At 44.5% G+C, this 22654-nt stretch overlaps 1 protein-coding gene across 7 annotated transcripts in view; it reads left to right on the top strand.

Annotated features, from left to right (window-relative positions):
- ints8 (integrator complex subunit 8) overlaps nucleotides 1-22654 on the top strand; it is a 170973-nt gene that overhangs the window by 50414 nt on the left and 97905 nt on the right. For all 7 annotated transcript variants that reach the window (XR_015078983.1, XR_015078982.1, XM_085992630.1 and 4 more), the window contains exons 11-14: nucleotides 3284-3384; nucleotides 16677-16818; nucleotides 18183-18253; nucleotides 20546-20718. Coding sequence is in view for 5 of the 7 variants with exons in the window: in XM_085992630.1 (XP_085848756.1) it covers nucleotides 3284-3384; nucleotides 16677-16818; nucleotides 18183-18253; nucleotides 20546-20718 (487 nt within the window). In the remaining 2 variants the exon portion in view is untranslated. The remainder of the gene's footprint in view (nucleotides 1-3283; nucleotides 3385-16676; nucleotides 16819-18182; nucleotides 18254-20545; nucleotides 20719-22654) is intronic.

The raw sequence follows: 22654 nt of genomic DNA, 5'->3' as shown, positions 1-22654 counted from the left end.
TTTGTGGGATGTGGGCGTCGCTGGCAAGGCCAGCATTTATTGACCATCCCTAATTGCCCTTGAGAAGGTGGTGGTGAGCTGCTGCCTTGAACCGCTGCAGTCTGTTGTGAAGGTACTCCCACAGTGCTGTTAGGGAGGGAGTTCCAGGATTTTGACCCAGCGACGATGAAGGATTGGCGATATACTTCTAAGTCAGGATGGTGTGTGACTTGGAGGTGGCGGTGTTCCCATGCGCCTGCTGCCCTTGTCTTTCTAGGTGGAAGAGGTCGCAGGTTTGGGAGGTGCTGCTGAAGAAGCCTTGGCGAGTTGCTGCAGTGCATCTTGTAGATGGTACACACTGCAGTCACGGTGCGCCGGTGGTGGAGGGAGTGAATGTTTAAGGTTTTCCTTTATATAATATCACAGTATAACTGAAATAACTTGCTGCTCCAATACTGCTGTAAAATTAATGCATTCATGTGCTTTAATGCTCTTTGTGGCTCCTCGTATGGAACTGAAGTAATGATAGTAGCAGTTATTTACATAAAGGGGAAAATTATGGATTTAGCATAAGTCTTATTTTTGTAGAGATCCTGTGAAGTAAATGATAGCCCAGTTCCTTGACTAACTCATGAAACATCTTTTTTGGGGCTGAGGTAACCCTATGGATTCCATATTTCTTCCGTTTTCAATATGGCAGCCAGTCACTTCTAAAAGAACTTTGATAACCAAATGGGGAGTGCATTAAAGTGCTTGCTTATTGTTTTAAAATGAAAGGCAGAAAACCATTTAATTTTTACAACAACATCATCTCACTGAATGATAAATGGGTTGTGGTGTAAAATCCAGTTTTCTCCATTCATGAGGAATTGTGAAGATTGTTTTTACTGTTTCATCACTTGTGAATTATTGGGTTTAATTGTGATATTGGGTGTTGTGTTGTTCCACATCGTCCATTGCTTATGCTATTTGTGTTACAGACGTAGTGTTCAGTTACTCAAATTTATCTCTGCTGTTAATGGGGATTAAGTTGAACGAGAGGATGGGCTGTTTCCCAACTTCAGTGTACCCTTTTCCATACTGTTCAATAATGAGTGGGTGGTAACGCTGGTTCTCCGCACTCACTAAGCGACACTACCTGCCACTGAAGTTCCATGGCATACGAATTTTTTTTTTATGTTGGGTTTTTTGTTTACTCGCATCACCACCACTAGCAATCCACTGAATTTTGTGTTCATCAGATGAGCGATGTTAATGTTGAAAATTGGAGCACTTTCCCATTTTTCAACCTCCAGTGACTGCGTCAGACACTCTCATGTTTGGGTTAGCATGGTTGCTTACAAAGTAAAGCTTTGCTCTGCCCCAGCAATGTGCCCCAACTCATTATCAGAGAAGCGTCTCATAGAAACATAGAAAACCAGGAGCAGGAGTAGGCCATTCGGCCCTTCGAGCCTGCTCCGCCATTCAATATGATCATGGCTGATCCTCTATCTCAGTTCCATATTCGCGCTCTCTCCCCATACCCCTTGATGCCTTTTGTGTCTAGAAATCTATCTACCTCCTTAAATATATTCAGTGACTTGTCCTCCACAGCCTTCTATGGTAGAGAATTCCACAGGTTCACCACCCTCTGAGTGAAGAAATTTCTCCTCCTCAGTCCTAAATGTCGTACCCCACTTCACCATTCTGACATTTTTTTTCTATTTTGAATGTCAATAATAATAATCAACTTTATTGTCATTGTTAGTGCACAAGTGCAGTACAACGAAATGTAAGCTTGCGGCTCCCGAGAGTGTACATTTTGAGTGTACATCCTATGGTTTGTCTGCATGGGACTACTAATTAGTGTCAAATTAGGACTGTTTTGTTCTTGTGGCTCCTGCCCATTGGGCTGGATTGCGACTGACCCAAGTAATTTCATATCTAGGACCTTTATTCACTGTGAGCCATTGTTTTTTTTTTTTAATTCCTTCTTTTGGTTTCACTAATTTATATTTTTTCATTTTTCTTTATCCTTGCGTATCTCTGGTTGCCTTCCTTAAATTTTTCTTGTGCTGTATTTATATTGCAGAACCACTTCCCAAAACAATATTGACTGTACAAACCTCCTTGTTTTGTGGGATGATTTCTGTAGCAGCTGGATTTCTATTCAGTTGTTTTAAAATTGCAAACAGGGCTCTACCCTCGCCTGTAACTCAACAAGTCTGTCCAGTGAGTATAGCTGAGCCATACAGACCAGGAAAGCTCCAGGTTCAATTGGCAGTCTCTGCTGAGCTAGCTGATCTTGGATGGGGCAGTGCTAGAGGTGCTACAGTTGGGACTCTGCACCCCGGGATAGTGAATGGAAAATTACCTAGGATTCCCGCTGCTGCTCACAATCCAGTACACCCCTGCAGAAATGCGCACGTGTGGACTTTGGGTGAGAACAGAATCAGGCGCAGCTGTGATGTCTCCTACAGTTATTAGCGGAGGTAATGATAGACTACTGACAGCACAACTACTTGTATGGCCTGTATGGAGTAGGTGTGAGTGACCACCAGCAGCCATAAATTATGGCTGCCTCCAGCTTTCAATTTACATTGCTGTTGGAAGCACTGGCTACAACCACCTCTTGGCATGCACTGCCTTCAGTAATGTTGGTGTCATCCTGTGCAGTCTGGCTGACCTCAGAGCTGCTGCTCATGTCAAAGCAGCAAAATAAATACGCCACTGATTTTTTTTCCATTTCTTCCATGTCCAGCTGGATCCCTCTCCATTTTACCCTCTGCACAATGTTTACATGCCCCTATTCATCGGCAGACTACTTTACAAAATGGAACGAGGGATAGAGTTGGGGGCTATGACAGTCAAGTTCAAAAATAACACTGGTGTGACCCCCGACCTTGAGATTGGTTTGCCACCATACTTGCCATGTATAATGTGACCAGTTCACACACTATGTAACAAGAATATTTTTATCCATTTTTTTCATGTATATGTAATATTCCAGTATAAACTCAGTGTCTGGCACAAATGAGCAGGCCTAATTTTCAAGGAAAAATGTTTGAAATTGTGGAATTTGATCCTAGCATCCCATATAAAATTGGAGTTTTGATTATTTGGTGACTGTCATTTTGTAATAAGCTGAATTTTATTTATTCAGTAACTGCAAATCAGTCCTGCTTGTAATTTATTTTCCTTTTCACACTCCTGAATTAAGACCCATTAAACAGTGTGGGGAGAATACAGTTTGCTTTGTGCATTATACAGATGAAATGTACTGAATACTGGTATATGCTAAATCATGCTTTTCCAACTTTTGCAGGGATTGATTGAGATCTTTCTTGATGACAACATAACCTTTAGCTTGTTGTCCCACTTCAGACAGTCTGTCCTGAGAGAGCTTTATCAAATGGCTCAAAATGGGTAAGATTGTTTGCAATTTCATTTGTGTGGTCAGTATTTAGAAAGGTTACTGATAAGTTGTACAGTAGCAATCATTATTTGTGGGGAGGGAGAAGACGGGGAGAGAAAGAGTCAACCTTTATGCTTATCGGCATAAAGGGCATTAGTGCTGGGGGAATAGAATGCATTAGTAGTATCAACTGTTCAAATGAATATGGTACAGACCAGAAGTAGAGCAAAGCTCCTACTCGCGAACAGTGCTCTTCAACCCCCAACTCACGAGCAGTCCCTCCTACACCTGCATGAATTTTCCATTTCCCATATACCTTGTATCCTGTCTCAAAAAGGCTACCAATTTAGGCTAAATATTGATGAGTTATTGGTAGTTTTTTTTGGTGGGGTCCCAGGTGTATTGAGGGTTGAGTTGAGATTATCAAAACTCATGATTTTCATCCTGTTAATCAGGATTGATTTGAGCCCAATTTCTCTATGTGCTCTTGTATACAGCATCACCCATTCTCCCTTTTTTTAAAGATTGCGCTCACTATCATTACCTGATTCATGTGGCTGGCAGAGAACTTGTGCTAGCCAATTGGTAACGGGTGCATAAGAAATTGATTTGCATTTTGATACATTTTTAATATTTGAAGTTCTGTTTTTTTCTGTCTCCTCTGTGTTGAACATGTTTCCCAAATGACCCAAGTAAGATCAGGAACTTGCAATGTGCAAATACCAGGTGTGAACTTGCATCCCACTACTCCATGGCACCGAGTGTTGGTACACTACAACCAATTCTCTTGGTTTGTTCTATGGTAACAGCGCAATATCAATGAGAATTTTAATGCTGAATATTGCAGATCAAGGTTTTATGTTATCTAAATTCCCTGTTCCTGGGACTAGGGACAGGGTCACTGGCAAGGCTTGGAAGTTAAGCAGAGCCAGGCCTGGTTAGTACCTGGAGGGGTGACCATCAGGGAAGACCAGGTACAGAAGGTCACGGAAGGAGCCCCGAGGAGGGGCGGTTGGTGAGAAGGTCACGGAAGGAGCCCCGGGAGGGGCGGCTGGTGAGCAGGCCCGGGCGTTGGGCTGAAGATTGTCGGACAGGAGGAATGGTGGAAATGGAATGGCGGCGCGCACAGACGCAGCGGCTTTGCTTCTCCCAGGACGGTGCTATTTACGTTTAATGTTAATGTTATTTGTACTGGACTCATGGGAGCTTGCAAGATCACATTTCGTTGTTCATGTACTTGTGCATTGTACAATGACAATAAAGTTGAATTATTATTATTTAAAAAAAAAATCACATCTGATGAAAAATGTTGCTGTTTCAATTGAGAGATTTTAAAAATCTAACTTCAGGAATTAGTGGGAGCTTTGTTCCCATCAAAAGTAATATATAAAGGAGTATTATATTTTTTCAAAACTGTTATTTCCTGATTTAACACCCCCACATCTTCCTGTTAGTTGAACTAGACCGTTGGTAATCTCAGAGCCCTATTTAATGCTGAGATGAGCTTCAGACCCCATGGCCGCGATTTTCTCGATCGATGCGGCGTGGGAGTGGGTCAGGTGGTTTCCGGGTTCCAGTCCCGCCCCCAACTACATCCGGCCCACAGACTTGATTTTACGTCAATTGGCCTTGTTAAACCTGCCCTGCGGGCTTGCCAGCCAATTAAGAGGAAGCCAGTCAGATATATATGCCTGGATACTGGAAGAACTTCCCTGCTCTTCAGAGTAGTCCCATGGGATCTTTTACGTTCATCTGAGAAGACAGATGGAAACGTCGGTTTAACGGCTCATCTGAAATACGGCACCTCTGACCGTACTTCTTCGGTACTGCACTGGAATCTCAGCCTAGATCCTGTGCTCAAGTCTCTGGAGTGGGACAACCTTCTGACTCCGAGGCAGGAATGCTACCACTGAGGCACGGCTACCACCTAAAACGAGGAAGGTTGCAATAGAGAGGTAGAGGATTAGAGAGGATTAACTGTGAGATGATGAGCCTTTTCTTGTGTCCCATTTGAGAGTATATAAGGTTATTAAAATTGTCGCTATGGGAGCAGTATTCAAATTTTAGTGGGCTTTATCTTTATTAGAGTTAAGAGTTGTCAAGAGGCAAAGAAATATTTAGCATGAAAGCAGAAGTCAAGCTTTTTGGAGGCAGCTTTAGTGATGGAAGAAGCAGTAAGAGAAAATAGGGACTCCGGTGAATCTAATACATGGGTAGTTTTGATACATAAAAACGCAAGGTAAGGGCTCATGGGGTTGGGGGTAGTATTAAACATGGATAGAGGATTGGTTAACGGACAAAAAACAGGATTGCACATTACAGCTGACTGAGTCCGAGGTCCGGAGAACCTTCAGGAGGGTGAAAGCACGGAAGGCAGCCGGCCCAGACGGGGTTCCACCCCGTGTCTTCAAGACCTGCGCAGACCAGCTGGCTCCTGTGTTCACGGACATTTTTAACATCTCACTGCAGCAGTCTGTTGTACCAGACAACCATTGTGCCGTTACCTAAGAAGACCAAGGTAACAGGCCTCAATGACTATCGACCCGTGGCTCTAACACCTATAGCCATGAAGTGCCTGGAAAAGCTGGTCATGACGCACATAAACAGCATCATCCCCGACTCCTTGGACCCGTTCCAGTTCGCATACAGGGCGAACAGGTCTGTGGACGATGCCATCTCCCTAACATTACACACTGCCCTGGAACACCTAGACAGGAGGGACACTTACGTCAGACTGTTGTTCATTGACTACAGCTCTGCATTTAATACTATTGTTCCCTCCAAGCTGGTCCTGAAACTGAGGGACCTAGGCCTGGGCACCCCCATCTGCAATTGGATTCTGGATTTCCTGACTGGCAGGCCTCAAGTGGTGAAAATAGGGAACAACACCTCATCCACTCTGGTCCTCAACACCGGAGCGCCACAAGGCTGCTGCCTCAGTCCTTGGCTGTACTCTCTGTTCACACATGACTGTACAGCCATACGCAGCAACAACCGGATCATCAAGTTTGCCGACGACACCACAGTAATTGCCCTGATAAGCAACGACGACGAGACGGAGTACAGAGATGAGATAGTCCAGCTGATGAGATGGTGCAATGACAACAACCTTGTCCTGAACGTTGGCAAGACTAAGGAGCTCATTGTGAACTTCAGAAGCCACCGAGGGAACCACCGTCCCATCAACATAGATGGAACACCAGTGGAAGTCGTCAGTTGCTTCCGATTCCTGGGACTGCAGATCTCCGATGACCTGGCCTGGAACCACAATACTGAGGCCATGCTGAAGAAGGCACACCAGCGCCTCTACCCTCTACGGTGCCTGAGGAAATCCGGCATAAGCACACAGTGGCTTGTGAACTTTTACCGCGGCACCATAGAGAGCGTCCTGACGGGTGGTGTCAATGTGTGGTATGGTAACACCACTGCACAGGACAGGAAAGCCATCCAGAGGGCTGTGAGGACAGCAGAAAAGATCATCGGGTGTGCACTTCAGTCCATCGAGGAGATCTTCCAGACCAGGTGTCGGAACAAGACCCGCTCCATCATCCAGGACCCCAATCACCCTGGGCACGAACTGTTCTCCCTCCTGTGGTCCGGCCGTCAGTACCGCAGCATCCGAACCAGGACCAGCAGGTTCAAGAACAGTTTCTACCCACAGGCAGTGCGCCTACTGAACTGCTAACCACACTGTCCCACATATCATAGTCACATTCTCCCCCCCACCCTGGAACTGTATATCACATGAACCGTGAGCGCACAAGAACATTCTTGATCACTAGACTGTGTGCACATAGGACTCTTGTACCTCAACCTTAACTTATAACTTATATAACTTATAACTCATTTGTACATTGCACACTGCATTTTAACTTATACTTATTTACATATAAATATATTATTATACTTATACTACCATATACTTATCATATTATATTACTATTACTTCCAGTGGTAATAGAGGCTTTTTGCACTATTCATCATATCCTGCAACTTGGGCTGTCATTGCTATACTTATTTGCTTATTGTTTCTATATTTATACTTGTTTTTACTTTTGCTTTTTATATTTATACTTATATTGTGGGAGTGAGTGGGGAGTAAGCATTCCATTGTACCAGTTACATATGGCAATAAAATAATCTTGAATCTTGAGTAAGGATAAATGGGTCATTTTCCAGTTGGTAGGCTGTAACTAGTGGGGTGTCACAAGAATCAGTGCTTGGGCCTCAGCTATTTGCAATCTACATTAATGACTTAGATGAAGGGACCGAGTGCAATGTATCCAAATTTGCTGATGATACAAAGCTAGGTGGAAAAGTGAGCTGTGAGAAGGACACAAAGAGCCTGCAAAGGGATATAGACAGGTTAAGTGAGTGGGCAATAAGGTGGCAGCATATAATGTGGGGAAATGTGAGTTTATTCACTTTGGTAGGACGAATAGAAAAACAGAATATTTTTTTAAATTGTGAGAAACTATTAAATGTTGGTGTGCAGAGAGATTTAGGTGTCCTCGTACAGGAAACACAAAATTAGCATGCAGGTACAGCAAGCAATTAGGAAGGCAAATGGCATGTTGGCCTTTATTGCAAGGGGGTTGGAGTACAACAGTAAGGAAGTCCTACTACAATTGTACAGGGCTTTGGTGAGACCACACCTGGAGTACTGTGCACAGTTTTGTTCTCCTTATCTAAGGAAGGACATACTTGCCTTAGAGGCGGTGCAACGAAGGTTCACTAGATTGATCCCTGGGACGAGAAGATTGTCCTATGAGGAGAGATTGAGTAGATTGGGCTTATACTCTGGAGTTTAGAAGAATGAGAGGTGACCTCATTAAACATGTAAGATTCAGAGGGGGAATTGACAGGGTAGATGCCGAGAGGTTGTTTCCCCTGGCTGGAGAGTCTAGAACTAGGGGGCATAGTCTCAGGATAAGGGGTCGGCCATTTAAGACTGAGATGAGGAGGAATTTTCTTCACTCAGAGGGTTGGGACTCTTTGGAATTCTCTGCCCCAGAGGGCTGTGAATGCTGAATTTTTGAGTATATTCAAAGCGGAGATAGATAGATTTTTGGACTCGAGGAATCAAGGGATATGGGGATTGGGTGGGAAAGTGGAGTTGAGGTCGAAGATCAGCCATGATCTTATTGAATGGCAGAGCAGGCTCGAAGGGCCTACTCCTCTTAATTCTTATCAAATCAATCTAATCAACTTTTATTGTCATTGTTAGTGCACAAGTGCAGTACAACGAAATGTAGTTCTTACAAAATAGTACTGACACGATATAGAACGAACGCCATTTATATATCTACCTAATAAATGTTGTGGATATGGTGGCGTGTCCATTTGGTATGTGAAAGTATCCCGCATATTCTTAGAATGCAAATAATTTACAGGACAAACGTCGCTCCTTGACCTTACCCTATTTCCTCTTATTTTTATTTAACTATTACTACATTACAGGTGGAGCCACCGGCAAAAATCAGGAGCCGTTTTTTAATTCTTTTCGTTTCTTTTCTTTGCTTTTTTTGAACAGTCAAGCTGTGCAAGGTCTGTAGCTAAGCAACAGCTTCAGCTAGAGACGCCACAGAGACGCTTGCCGACTGTTTAGAGGATGTTGCTAAGCAACAGGGTTTGTTGATTCATATGGAGATGAAAATCTCCGTATGTTTCAACATTAGCTCTGGAGTGTACGGCAGTTTGGAGGGAACGGCAGCAGCTCGGTGCCGGATAGCACAAAGTTTCCTGTACTTGCCCCTGCCATGGGTAGGAATAACCGGGAGTTTCCTGGAATCGGGGGTTACTATCCCGAGCAGTGCCTCAAGCAGCCCAGAATATGCAATTTAAATCTCCCGCCGCCATGCACCCACATGAACAACATACACTGTGTGAGGTAATGTAAATAACTACTAACTTAGCCTGGCACTGGGAATTAGAATGAGGTTGAACTGCATTAATTTTAAACACAGTTACTTCCCAGGCTGTTCCACGGAGCACGTCACCGGCTGCGGCTCAGTGCCATCATCCGCAGAGAGCTGCGACCGGTGTTGGGAATCGGGAGCAGGGGTGCTCTGTAATCCGGGGTGGGGGGAGTTCTGAAATCCGGGGACTCGAGATTGGGGTGGAGGAGTCAAAGACTGGGCAATGGGGGTTCAGGGACGAGAGGAGGACTGAGGGCTCGGGGAGTGGGGGGATCTGGGGCTGAGAGGTCCGGGGAGTACTGGGGAATGGGGATTAGGCAATTGGGGCTCAAGCAGGGGTGGGGGGGGAATGATGGGGCAGGTGTGAGCATTTCCTGCAGAGCCAGGAGCAGCAGCAGCAACAAGGTGGTGAGTGGAAGTGGCACTGAGAGGGGAGCAGCCAGTAAAGGGGTGAATGAAACCCAGGGACCTTATTGTGGGTAAATAGTGAAAGATTAGTTCCACTGGTAGGCAAATGGGGAACTAGGGAACGGAAACCAAGGATACTCGCTGGAAGAAACAAGTGGGAAGGGAGGAGGAAGGTTCTTGAACTGAGGGCTATTAGACCATGGGATCCTTCACCACATGTGGCTGTTGAGATAGAGACTAAATCTTCATTGCAAAGGGAATGGGATAAATATTTGATCATGTGATCTGATGTCTTTGTCATGTGATTTGGCATCACGTGCTCAGATGTCATGTGGTCAGAATGTCACGTGATCAAACCTCCAGGAATGCCTCCAGCCAGAACTGCCAACCCTAGTCATGGGGTTGCCCATCTCGAGGTGCTTAGGCTTACTTTCTACTCCATTCCTATAGCTGTATCTCTCGGATAGGCCTTCCATCCAGTGTTCTCCACTTAATATATGTATATATGGCCCCACTGCCCCTTAGTGCTGTTTTTTTCAAACTTCATGTATACAAGCAATGTCAGTCCCACTGTTTTTGGGCCTCCATACATGTGTGCAGAGACATTGCAACCAACCTTACCTCAAACTAAGAGATGCAATGAAAAAGAAAGAGCGGCCAGAAATTGAGAAGCAGAATGAACATGCAAAGAGGAGCAGAGAGAAAATGGAGAAAGTAAAGGAGGCATGGGGAATTGAGAAATTAATGGAAGAGTCACAGGAAGAGGAATAAATGCAACATAACGTATGAGGAGGAAATAGAAAGATGCAAAGAAAGATGCGCTGAACAGTGAAAGCAAACTGCAAAACAGTGTAGGAAACAAAGAATTGCAGAGAGAAAGTTACAGGAAGAACGAGACACAATTTATTTTAAAAAAATGTCCATTAGCAAAGTGACAGGAGACCAAATAGTACAGTACTAAAAATCTTGCCAATGTTTGTAATATTGTATGTTAGTGTAATATTCTGTCTAATATATCAAGCCTCTAATGTTGCTGTTTGGTCCATGCCAGCGCAAGACATCACGGACCAATCAGAATCACAAGGCTTTCATTTTTTTTATTTTCTACTTTCATTTTTAGCTTTCAGTTTTTAGCGTTCTACCTCGTAACTTTTTTTTTCTCACATGACCAAGTCCTGATCCCCCCTCCTTAAACTTTCTGCTCTGCCTGACTTCAATCTCCAATCTCTCCAAGGTCCCAGCCTTCTCAGTCTCTATATCTGGCCTAGCCTGTTCCATCTGCCCTGCCCAATCTGACCCCACTTTCAGGCAAATACAGACCCCACCCAACCCTGTTCCCAGAAGGTTCCCGATCTGATCTGACCTGATCCTACTCTCAGGCAGAACCTGCCAAAACTCAGCTGTCAGCCAGAAATGCTGGTAGGTGTTGTATCCGTGTGTTAATGGAGACACGGAATGCAGGAGTTGGTTTAACAGGTGTTTACTGAACAAAGTCTGGAGGTGAACTAAAAGATACAAGACGCTATACAGGCTTATATACCCGAGTGGTCACTACCGGTATTACAGTACACAGGGGCTCTTAAAGGTACATACACTACAGTTCCTCCCCTTTTAGGTAATTAGTACATAACATTTTAAGTAATCATTAATTAACATGTTTACAAGAACAATAATCTACACATTTGCTGCAGTTAATCAATTATAAGTCAGTCTCTCTGGAGGCTTCCTGACTCGGTCCGGATAACGCCTCGGTGGCGTAGTAGGTTCTTTTGGCAAGGTCGATTCGGCTTGAATGCCAGTGTCGGGTTCATCTGGTTCCAGTATCACCGGATCGGAGGTAGATGCTATGGGTATCTCTGCTTCATCATTAGGCGTATAGAGTTGTGGTGTAGGTTGTCCCTTTTCGGATGACTCTATGATCTGGTCAGCATGGCGCCTTATTATGCTTTCTCCAATGTCCACGGTATACATCAGCGGTCCTAGTCGTGTGCAAATAGTTCCAGGCTGCCATTTCTCGGTATGGTAGTCCCGGGCCAAAACTTGTTGACCTATCTGGAAGGTTCTAGTTGGCCTTTCATTCATGCCTTGAAATTGCTGGTTCTCTACGTCCCTTCTGATGTTTGGCTTGATCAAATCCAGCCGGCATCTTAGTCTTCTATTGAAAAACATCATGGCGGGAGTTTGGTTTGTAACCACATGTGTTGCATTCCTGTACGCAAACAATAAGTTATCTACCTTATCACAGAAACCCCACAGTGCAGATAGAGGCCATTTCGGCCCATCGAGCCTGCACCGACACATATCCCACCCGATCCCCGTAACCCCTACACCAACACCAACACATATCCCACCCTATCTCCGTAACCCCACATATTTTAATCCCCCTAACACCAAGGGTCAATTTATCATAGCCAATCAACCTAACCCGCACATCTTTGGACTGTGGGAGGAAACCGGAGCACCCGGAGGAAACCCACGCAAACACGGGGAGAATGTGCAAACTCCACACAGACAGTCACCCAAGGCCGGATTCGAACCTGGGGCCCTGGCGCTGTGAGGCAACAGTGCTAACCACTATGCCACCGTGCTGCCCTTTATGTTGTAGATTTATGTCTTCATTACCCATGGCCTTTATGGCCTTCTTGAAGGTCTGGACAAACCTTTCAGCTAATCCATTGGTGGCGGGATGGTATGGGGCGGACGTGTAGTGCTTAACCCCATTGTTTTTTAAGAACTTCCTGAATTCTTCGGACACAAATTGCGGTCCATTATCAGAACAGATCTGTTCAGGCAGCCCATTCCTGGCAAATATGGTCCTTAATACTGTGATGGTTTTTTCCGTGGTGGTGGAGGACATCTTTATTACCTCCGGCCACTTGGAGTGTGCATCCACCGCGATTAAGAACATTGAGTCCATAAATGGACCAGCAAAGTCGATATGTACCCTTTGCCATGGAGATGAGGGCCACTCCCATGGATGCAGAGGGGCTTGTGGTGGGGCGTTTTGGACCTTCTGGCATCCTAGACAGCTCTTGGTCATTTCTTCGATGTCTCCATCGATACCTGGCCACCATACAAACGCTCTGGCTAGGTTCTTCATTTTCACTCCACCCAGATGCCCTTCGTGAAGCTCCTTTAGCACTTTATCCTGGAGTTTGGGTGGAATCACCACTCTGGATCCACACATCAAGGTTCCTCGGCACACTGACAGCTGTTCTCTTCTTTGCGAGAATGCTGGCAACAGTGGTTCGCCATGTGCTGGCCATCCCTTCACCATTAAATCGTAGACTCGTGGGAGAGTCGGGTCATTTCTCGTTTCCTTTTCAATGGTAGAATTTGTTACTGGTAGACATTCCACTATGGTTGAGTGGAACATCTCCACTGGGTCCACTGTAGGTGCCTCTTCTACCGTTGGCAACGGTAGGCGCGATAAACAGTCAGCATTCCCATGCTGCTTTGATCCTTTGTATTCTATGTCATATTGGTGTGCCCCTAGGAAAAGGGACCACCTCTGTAGCCTTTGCGCTGTCATAATGGGAATGCCCTTTTTAGGGTTGAATATGGAGACGAGGGGTTGATGGTCAGTCAACAAGGTAAATTTTTGTCCGTGTAGGTAATGGTTGAATTTCTTCACTCCCCACACCAGGCTGAGTGCTTCCCTGTCGATCTGGGCATAGTTACGCTCAGCTGAGTTCAATGAGCGTGATGCAAAAGCTATTGGCCGCTCCGAGCCATCAGGGAATCTATGCGATAATACCGCTCCTACGCCGTAAGGGGATGCATTGCACGCCAGTCTGATTGGCAGTGATGGGTTATAATGAGCCAACACTTCCTTGGACGTGATCAAGCCTTTGCATTTATGGAAGGCACGTTTACAGTCTTCGCTCCATTTCCAAATTACTCCCGTTTGTAGCAGTGCGTTAAGAGGGTGCAGAACAGTTGACAAGTTCGGTAAAAATTTATGATAGTAATTTATCAATCCCAGGAACGACCTTAATTGTGAGACATTTTCAGGTGCTGGGGCTTTTATGACCGCTTCAATTTTTTCAGGTGACTTATGCAACCCTTCTTCGTTAATTATATGGCCACAATATGATACTTGTTTCTGGAAAAATTCGCACTTGGGGCGATTTGCTCGTAGGCCCCGTTCTCTCAGCCTAGTGAGCACCTGCTCCAAATTGGCAAGGTGCTCGTTGTCATTTTCTCCTGTTACAAGGATGTCGTCTAGGTAGCATTGAGTCCCCGGAATCCCTTGCAGGACTTGCTCCATAGCTCTTTGCCAGATAGCTGGAGCTGATGCTACTCCGAAACCCAGTCGATTGTACTGGTACAGGCCTTTGTGTGTGTTTATCGTGAGATACTTTTTAGAGGCCTCCTCAACCTCCATCTGTAGATATGCCTGTGCCAAGTCAATTTTGGTGAAACGTTTCCCTCCGGATAGTGAGGCGAAAATATCTTCTATCCTCGGAAGAGGATACTGTACCGTGTGAAGGACCGGGTTTACAGTCACCTTGAAGTCCCCACAGATGCGAATTTTTCTCTGTTCTTCAGATTTATCATTATTCAACGTTTTCTTCATGACCGGGACGATGGGTGTTGTCCACTCGCTCCAATCTACCTTGGATAACACGCCTGCCTTTTCAAAATTCTCCAGCTCTGCCTCGACTGCTGGACGAATTGCGTATGGCACCGGCCTTGCCTTAAAAAACTTGGGAATTGCCGCATCTTCCACTTTTATTGAGGCGGTGACGCCTTTCAGGGTTCCTAGTTCCTGTTGAAACACTTCTTTGGCGTTGGCCAAGATGTCTTTTAATCGTTCAGGTATGACGTCATCATCATTTGTTTTCTTACTGGTCACCGTCAGTGCCTGAATGGCGTGCCAGTCTAAACGTATCTTCCTGATCCATTCACGTCCCAACAGCGGTGGACCACCATCTTGCAGAACGTATAAATACAACTTCTGTATTTCCTTGCCGTTGTATACAACAGGCACCCTTATTTTCCCTCTGGGGTATACTTTCTGCCCCGTATATGTCTTCAAGATAATGGATGTGTCTTTCAAAGGTATATGCGGAAATAGCCGCTCGTAATCCCGTTGACTTATGACGGTCAGAGCTGATCCTGTATCTAGCTCCATTTTAACTGGGGACCCCGCTATCGTGAGGGTGACCCAAATGATCTGGCAATCTTCTTTGGCAATTACATTATGTAATTTGAGACAGCTTAGTCTCTTGTTTCCGGAGTCGCTATCGCTCTTCTGGTCTTCGGAGCTACTGTCCGTCATCATTTGTACCTTTCTGTACTTTTCCTTATTGATTTTTTTTCTGTCAGTGGATTTTTTTTTTCCAGATCTGCATACACGTGCAATGTGTCCCATCTTTCCGCATTGCCTGCATGCTTTGTCCTTGAACCAGCAGTCCCTCTGGTCATGGGTGGATCTGCCGCAGCGATAACATCTCTCAAAACCCTGTGTCATTTCATGGGTGCCGAAGTCCTGTGGCTTTTGCTGTATCTCTGCAGCTCCTCTTGCTGCTGCTTCGTATGATACAGCCACACTGAAAGCCTTGTCCAGTGTCAAATCTTTCTCAGAAAGTAGCCTTTTCTGTGTTCCTTCACTTAGGAGACCGCAGACGAATTTGTCTCGTAGAGAATCTGCCAGTCCTGCCCCGAATTGGCAGTGCTTTGACAGCTTTCTTAATTCGGTGAGGTAATCAGCGTTACTTTCATTCTTGTGCTGATTCCTCCTGAAGAATTTGAATCGTTCCGCTATCAGCAGCAGTGTTGGGTTTAAGTGCTCCTGTAGGGTATCAACAATCTCCTTAAAATTCGTGTCCATCAGTTTGGCTGGAGTGATTAAGTTTCGTAACAGCCCGTATGTCCTTGCGCCCATCAGATTTAGAAGTACCGATGCCTTTTTATCATCCTCTACTTCATTCGCTGTGCAATATACCTCCACTCTTTCCACATATGTGGTCCAATCCTCTATATTACTATCGAAAGCAGTAATATTGCCAGTCTTAGGCATCCTGAAAATCAAAAATGGCGCCTCCCACGCTTTCCTTTCTTCCCTGCCGAGAAAAAAATGGCGCCTCCCGCTGCTGCTGACAACGCTGTTCTCCGTGGTTTTTATTTACACAGATATTTTTAATAGTTGGAGACTGGTTCCCGCCGGACTCTCTGGGACTTTTCCCTCCCTCTGCTTGGTCCGAACGCCGACGTGCTTTGCAGCGCCGGCCGTCTCCCGAGTGCTCCACCCTCCGTCTCTGTTTGCCTCCGCCTTCCGACTCGCTGCTCGGCCCCGCTGCAGAGCCACCCGATCGAGCCCCAGCCCGCCGCCCAGGAAGGATTAGTGCAGTACCTGCCACCAGCCCGGCTAGCTGGTGAAAGCGCAGTTTTTTTTTTCTTCGACCTTCATCTGAGGAATCGATCCCCTTGAGGTGCTGCCGAATTGCAGGTAAGTCCGTTTCGAATTCGTCGCCACTGTTGTATCCGTGTGTTAATGGAGACACGGAATGCAGGAGTTGGTTTAACAGGTGTTTACTGAACAAAGTCTGGAGGTGAACTAAAAGATACAAGACGCTATACAGGCTTATATACCCAAGTGGTCACTACCGGTATTACAGTACACAGGGGCTCTTAAAGGTACATACACTACAGTAGGCCTTCTACTCCAGCAGCTGTTGACGTTGCATGCTGAAGCTTGTCTGGTTAGAACAGAGAACTGTAACTCCCACTGATCCTTTTCCCAATTTTATTCAGGAACAAGTCATGGGAGATCAGCTGGTACTTTGTAAAAATAGAAAGATGTTTGAGACCATGTTCCAGGTTGTAACAGCTTTGCATTCAGTTATTTTCTGAACCCCTTGAGTGTAGTTCCAACAGTCATTTATCAGCCACCTATTGACTAGTCATTATTTGTAAATTGTTAGACAATAAAAAGATATGACTGGTGTCAACTTATTTTCCATTTGTTACAGGGATAGAAACTTGGAAGAAATTTGTTTTAAAGTCTGTGCATGCAACACTGTTCGGGATGTCCTGGAGCAGCAGGTGATTGGAGTAAGATTCCACCAACTACTGCTAAAACCTACCAAAGAAAGAATTGACTTCCTACTGGAGGTAAGGCCATAAGTGAATGTTTTGGTATTTCTGAAATACAAGATCAACTGTCAAAATGTAGACTTGGTTAATAATAACTAAATTTTGGGCATTACTTGGCCATTTTGATTCTATTCCACCCCCCCTCCCCCCCAACACACACACACGCTTCCTCTGACTACTCCATTTTATAAGTTATTTTACTCGTGAAACAACTGACCAATGATACTCTTAAACCTACGACATGTTTTAGTATTGGACAGATTCATGGATTTCGCTCCCTCAGAGAAGATTCCTCAGGTACTTGATTCCTCGTTTAACCTGAGATTCAGAATGATCTGTTTCGTCAGAGAATCATAGAATGATACAGCACTGAAGGAGGCCATTCGGCCCATTGTGCCTGTGCCTGCCCTTTGAAAGAACTATCCAGTTAGTCCCATTCTCTTGTCACATAGCCCTGTAATTTTTTTCCCTTCAAGTATTTATCCAATTCCCTTTTGAAAGTTACTATTGAATCTGCTTCCACCACCCTTTCAGGCAGTGCATTCCAGATCACAACAACTCGCTGCGTAAAAAAATAAGTCTTTGTGTTTTGCCAATCATCTTGAATCCGTGTCCTTTGGTTATCGACCCTTCTGCCACTGGAAACCGTTTCTCCTTATTCACTATCAAAACCGTTCATGATTTTGAACACCTCTATCAAAACTCCTTTTTCTGAATCTTTTCTGAAATCAAATCGGGTAATGTCTAACTTGATGTGTGAGCCTCGACATTTTAAGTACTGCAGTTCTAGTTGTATGAAGCATTTTTGTTTTCAATTTTGACCTGTTCTCCCCTCCTCTCTTTGTTGGAGCGCAGTTCCATGGGTACTATTCACTGTCTCACTTCACTGAAGTGTTCATCTTTTATGTGTGAGCCTAGAAACTGAATGTCAATTATTTGCTTGTGGGGGTATTAAAGCCAAGCTCGATCCTGATCTTGTCCTGTTGCTATGGTGCTACACAAAGGATAGTGTTACTGTCTTAAAATTATCCATCTAGCAACTACAATTGGGCAAGGAGAGTCAAATCTATAACAAGTATGACAGTCCATTGATGGCTAATTGCAATCTTAGGATGCGATCAAGATATGATGCCAGATCCTGACTGTCCAAAAACACAAGGAACTGATTGAAATTTGATTGAAAGTTACTCATAGAACGCTTTAGAAAAGAGTAAGTTTCATACAGATTTGCCTATGTATGGAGCATTAAGCACAGCTAAATAATCATCATACTGACTTTATCTAATTAAATGTCAAATGACTGCCTAAGACGAATGTATGACATCGTAATTTTATAAGGGAAAAAAAATCTTTGAGTGAGATTATAATGTTTGATATCTTAGGCATGTGCACGGTCATTAAACCTGGATCAAGCTTCAGAAGATTCCAAAAGAAAGTTGGCTGCTTTCTTAAAGTAAGTATGCTTTTTAAAAATGTACTTATCAATGTTTCCTTTGTCTAATTTCTATCTTACTTCGTCTCAACAAACTGAAAGGCTGAAGTATTATAGAATAGTCTACTTCTTCAATCATTATTTAGAATTTTTTAAAAAGGTATTATTTTTTCCTTTTCATATCTTGCTGTCTCTGCTCTTCCCAAGTGATGTTCTGAGGCTAAATGCCAAGGGCAGCACAAGAGTACTCTGTGACAACAACTCTTTTGAGACTATTTTGTTGCTCAGATCCTATGGAGAAGTGCCTTTTTTCTGCTTGATTCTTCTCTCATGAGTGCAGCTGCAACTGGGGTCTCCTGAAGCAGAGGGATTAAACCTGCATCCCACCACATGTTGGTGCTCTAATGTGCTGTGCCATGCTATCTTTTGGATTTTTTTTTTAAGTTCCTGTGCGTGCATCCTGTGAAAATCCATTTTGGGCAGTAGCTTGGGGAGTAGATGAGCCGAGGTAACATCCTGGTGAATCTCCTCTGCACCCTCTCCAATGCAATCACATCCTTCCTATAGTGTGGCGACCAGAACTGCACACAGTATTCCAGCTGTGGCCTAACTAGCGTTTTGTACAGCTCCATCATAACCTCCCTGCTCTTATATTCTGTGCCTCGGCTAATGAAGGCAAGTATCCCATATGCCTTTTTAACCACCTTATCTACCTGTCCTGCTGCCTTCAGGGATCTATGTACATGCACACCAAGGTCCCTCTGATCCTCTGTCCTTCCTAGGGTTCTACCATTCATTGTGTATTCCCTTGCCTTGTTAGTCCTCCCAAAATGCATCACCTCACACTTTTCAGGGTTAAATTCCATTTGCCACTGTTCTGCCCATCTAGCCAACCCATCTATATCGTCCTGTAGCCTGAGGCTTCCCTCCTCGCTATTTACCACTCCATCAATTTTTGTGTCATCTGTGAACTTACTGATCATATCTCCTACATTCATATCCAAATCATTAATGTACACTACAAACAGCAAAGGACCCAGCACCGATCCCTGCGGTACACCACTGGACACAGGCTTCCAGTCACAAAAACAACCTTCGACCATCACCCTCTGCCTCCTGCCACTAAGCCAATTTTGGATCCAGTGTGCCAAATTGCCCTGGATCCCATGGGCTCTTACCTTCTTGACCAGTCTCCCATGTGGGACTTTGTCAAAAGCCTTACTGAAGTCCATGTAGACTACATCAACTGCACTACCCTCATCCACACACCTAGTCACCCCCTTAAAAAATTCAATCAAATTGGTTAGACATGATCTCCCCCTGACAAAGCCATGCTGACTATCCTTGATTAATCCTTGCCTCTCCAAGTGGAGACTAATTCTGTCCCTCAGAATTTTTTCTAATAATTTCCCTACCACTGATGTTAGGCTCACTGGCCTGTAATTCCCTGGTTTATCCCTACTACCCTTCTTGAATAATGGTACTACGTTAGCAGTCCTCTAGCACCTCCCCTGTGGCCAGAGAGGTTCTGAAAATTTGTGTCAGAGCCCCTGCAATCTCCTCCCTTGCCTCACAGCAGCCTGGGATACATCTCGTCTGGGCCTGGGGATTTATCCACTTTTAAGCCTGCTAAAACCGCTAGTACCTCCTCCCTCTTAATACTAATTTGTTCAAGTATATCAAAATCCCCCTGCCTGATTTCTATGCCTACATCGTCCTTCTCCATAGTGAACACAGATGCAAAATATTCATTTAAAACCTCACCTACATCTTCTGGCTGTACACAAAGATTGCCGCTTTGGGCCCTACTCTTTCCCTGGTTATCCTCTTGCCCTTAATATACTTATAAAACACCTTGGGATTTTCCTTTATTTCCTTTAGCTTAATCCACCATTCTGAAAATGTCATAATACAAAAGCAACAATTGTTGGGCTGAATTAAATAAAGTTTGAATAAAGAATAAAAATTGAATGAACATTTGTTTGCATCCTTGTTTTTATTTCAAACTGCTACTATCTTAACTTCTAAATATCCAGGGAAATGTACTACTGTGGCCTGTGCTCCCCTTCCCTTCCTGCATCCGTACTGTGTTGAGATTGAGGCTTATTGCACTGTTTACAATTCTAACTCTTCTCGGAGAGGCGTCGAAAGAGTCTCTCCAGATATGGGAACAGAATTGAAATCTTGGATGAGCATTCGGTTATTAGATAGTGTCATGAGCCAACTGGGTGATTAGTTAGAATGGCATTAGGCAGTAAATATGATGTAAAATTTTACATCTTAATTCATCAGCTTTTGTTAACACTTCTGCAGGAATTTATGCCAAAGTTTGGACCCTCAGTTTGTTTTCATGATTTCCTCACATGATATGTGTATGAGACTGTTGAAGGATGAAGAGCGGAAACTACTACTTGATCAAATGAGAAAGCGATCACCTCGCGTTAATCTCTCTACGAATCCTTTGACTGTTTTCTATGATATACCAGGTGAGTCTGCTACGGAATCTATATCAAACTTCAAAATATTGCTGAATATAACAATAGTTGTTCAAATGTTTTTGACTTCTTTGAATTCTTTGACTAGTTAGTATAGTTCTATATTTCACAATTTTTCTCCTGAGTGTGAGGGTACAGTTTCACAGGTGCTGACAGCCCTTTGATTCCACACCGGCCCCCTCTCCCCAACTTGGCTGTTCTTCATTTGTGAGCCTAGTCAATGAGCATCTGTTGGACTGTGTGAAGGGAGGCTTCACATCTGAGCCTAAATCTGTCCTTTCTCGATGCCCAGAAACTCTGAAAAATTAGCCAGCAATATCGGAAAGTCATTCAGTTAGCTTAGGGACGGTGAGACCAGATGTAGTTCTGACATCTCTGCTCTCAGATCAAAAACCTATGCACAAAGCATGGAGTGAACCTGAGACTTTCCTGCTCTCTCTGGCTCAGAACCATACGTGGCAGAGCATTTATCTACTGAAACATTTGGGAAAGCTTTTTTTCAACTTTCTCTAGGTGTGTCTTAAAAACAAATTGAAATTGCATTGCTTTGTGGACTTTTATTTCCCTCCAGTTCTGCAAATTGCCTGTAGCAGTAATTGAAGCTAACTTATTCGATAGATTCAATTGTTCATCCAACTAAGCTGTTACTGAATGTTTGCTGAAGTACCAATAAAGGTTTCATACACTTTTGGTATGATGAGTTGGTGGGAAAAAAGTAGAGGGGGAGAAAATGATCTGTTTGGTATCAAATGTGTTATAACAGTTAGATGATGTATAATGTTCCACTCAACTGAGAATCTGGTAAGGATTCTGCATTGCTGAGCAATATTTAAATGTAACTTTTTTTTTGTTGATTTTGTTTTTGTGACTATCAAAGTGAGAAACATCAGTGTAGAGGAAATGAACTTATTTTTAATATTGTCTTGTCTTCCAATGTCACCGTTGTCAGCTACAGCATGGCCACATCTTATTTACAGAGTAAAGCTCCTTCCTGCCCCAGCCTCAGAAGAGCACCCTATATCACATTACAGGTACAACACCGGTAATCCGGCACCTCCAGTTGTCCGGCACGAGGAAGGTCCTGCTGTCACATTCCCTCCCTGGGATGGGTCCGGCTCGGGTCCCGGGACTGCCGCCGGGTCAGGATCAGCGCCTGGACCGCGCAGCATCACCGACGGCTCGGCGGAGCGATGGAGCCCGAGCAGCCTGTGGGCGGCGGGGTCTGCGGCGGCACAGGGAGGGCAGCAGCAGGAAGAGGAGGAGCAGGTGGTGGCGGTGTTTGTGGTGACTTTCGACACCTTCAGTGGTTCGGAATTTTCAGTGGTCCGGCGCCGGCCTGGTCCCGAGGGTGCCGGATTACCGGGGTTGTACCAGTAGTATGAATTTTTCCAAACCAGCCATCATTATAAGATTACAGTACTAATTTTGTGGAAGCTTATGGCCAATTTTGTGTGCCCACACCCTCAGTTCTGATTTGAGACTATCCAAACTAATTACAAGTAGAGCCCTTGCATTAGGCAAAGAGAAATAAGATCCCAGATAGGAGGAAAGAGCAAGAACCACGATGGAGTTGTTTCTTGGTGAGACCACATCTTGAGTATTGTGTGCAGTTTTGGTCGCCTTATCTGAGGAAGGATGTTCTTGCCATGGAAGGAGTTTTGCGAAGATTCACCAGGCTGATACCTGGGATGGCAGGAATTACGTATGAGGAGAGATTGGGACGATTGGGCTTGTACTCGCTGCAGTTTAGAAGAATGAGAGGGGATCTCATTGAAACTTATAAAATTCTGACAGGACTGGACAGACTAGATGCAGGAAGGATGTTCCCGATGGTCGGGGAGTCCAGAACCAGGGGTCACAGTCTAAGGATAAGGGGTAGGCCATTTAGGACAGAAATTAGGAGGAATTTCTTCACCCAGAGAGTGGT

The sequence above is a fragment of the Somniosus microcephalus genome, chromosome 7, assembly GCF_052327205.1.
Source record: "Somniosus microcephalus isolate GS21.2 chromosome 7, FLI_Smic_1.0, whole genome shotgun sequence".
In the NCBI taxonomy this organism is placed as follows: domain Eukaryota; kingdom Metazoa; phylum Chordata; class Chondrichthyes; order Squaliformes; family Somniosidae; genus Somniosus; species Somniosus microcephalus.
Note: the sequence above shows the minus strand (reverse complement) of the source record. Positions and strands in the feature narration are given on the sequence as shown.